At 43.5% G+C, this 980-nt stretch overlaps 1 protein-coding gene across 1 annotated transcript; it reads right to left on the bottom strand.

Moving 5' to 3' along the window:
- Nucleotide 1: 1 nt before the first annotated feature.
- TM35_000161510 (uncharacterized protein) lies at nucleotides 2-529 on the bottom strand (the record flags this gene model as incomplete). Its single annotated transcript, XM_029026023.1, has 1 exon — nucleotides 2-529. A coding segment is annotated over one exon (528 nt), but the record flags the coding sequence as incomplete, so codon positions are not given.
- Nucleotides 530-980: the final 451 nt, after the last annotated feature.

Genomic DNA, 980 nt, shown 5'->3' with positions numbered 1-980 from the left:
CGTTGCTTGGTGCATTAGTGGAAGTGGGTTCTTGTGTTGATGGTTTGTCATTCTCTTCCTTGTCATTCTCCTCATCCTTGCCATCCTCGGGTTGCTCAGGTTGATCGGGTTTTGCGGTAGGATCCTGGGTGTTATCATCATCTTCTTCCCCCTCATCCTCACCTCCAGTGCCAGGCGTTCCTGGGCCGGTTTCTTCTCCATCACCCTGTTCGGTATCATCTGGGTTTGGCTTTTCTGCAGGAGGTAATCCTGCATCTGGATGCGTTTGCTCCTCATCTGGTCCTGGAAGTGCTTCATTCTCATCATCTTGCTTTTCATCTTCCTCTTCCTTTAGGTTACCATCTTCCCCAACCTCTGGCCGCTCAAGATCCCCCTCTGGTCCTGGTTCTTGTACTTGCGTCTCTCGTTTTTCTGGGACCAAAATGTTCTCACTTTTTTTAACCTCAGCACCAGAAGCCACCATGGCATACCCGCAGGCGATGCACAGCAGAACGGCCAACACACAAATCACACGGTTCATCTTCATCATCGTGAGAGAGAAAATAGTTTGGTTTGCGTAAAAACACTGATCTAGAAAAACAAAACAATAAAAAAAAAGAGAGAGAGAGAGAGAAAGGGAGTGCACACATCACAACAGCAATCAAACAACACAAGCCAATGAGGGGAACAACAGTAAACCACTCACACAATAAAACACACCCAGAAAGTCACACAGATATTGAAACAACACATTGAATTTCGAAGAAGTGGAAAACAAATGGTATCGAAACAATATTAAATAAACGTCTCTACACACACACACTCCAATATCTTACTCGGTATTCATACACAAACAAAGTATCTGTATTCCCATTATAATAAAATCATTACCAGGCAGTTTGAACACCAAAAACACAGTGTACGCCTGGCAACATACAAAAACAATACCACAAATCATCAGCAAAACAAAGAGACTGTACAATAATCAACACACTTCCAAA

This window comes from Trypanosoma theileri (genome assembly GCF_002087225.1).
Source record: "Trypanosoma theileri isolate Edinburgh chromosome Unknown TM35_Tth_16_V1, whole genome shotgun sequence".
Classification (NCBI taxonomy): Eukaryota; Euglenozoa; class Kinetoplastea; order Trypanosomatida; family Trypanosomatidae; genus Trypanosoma; species Trypanosoma theileri.
Note: the sequence above shows the minus strand (reverse complement) of the source record. Positions and strands in the feature narration are given on the sequence as shown.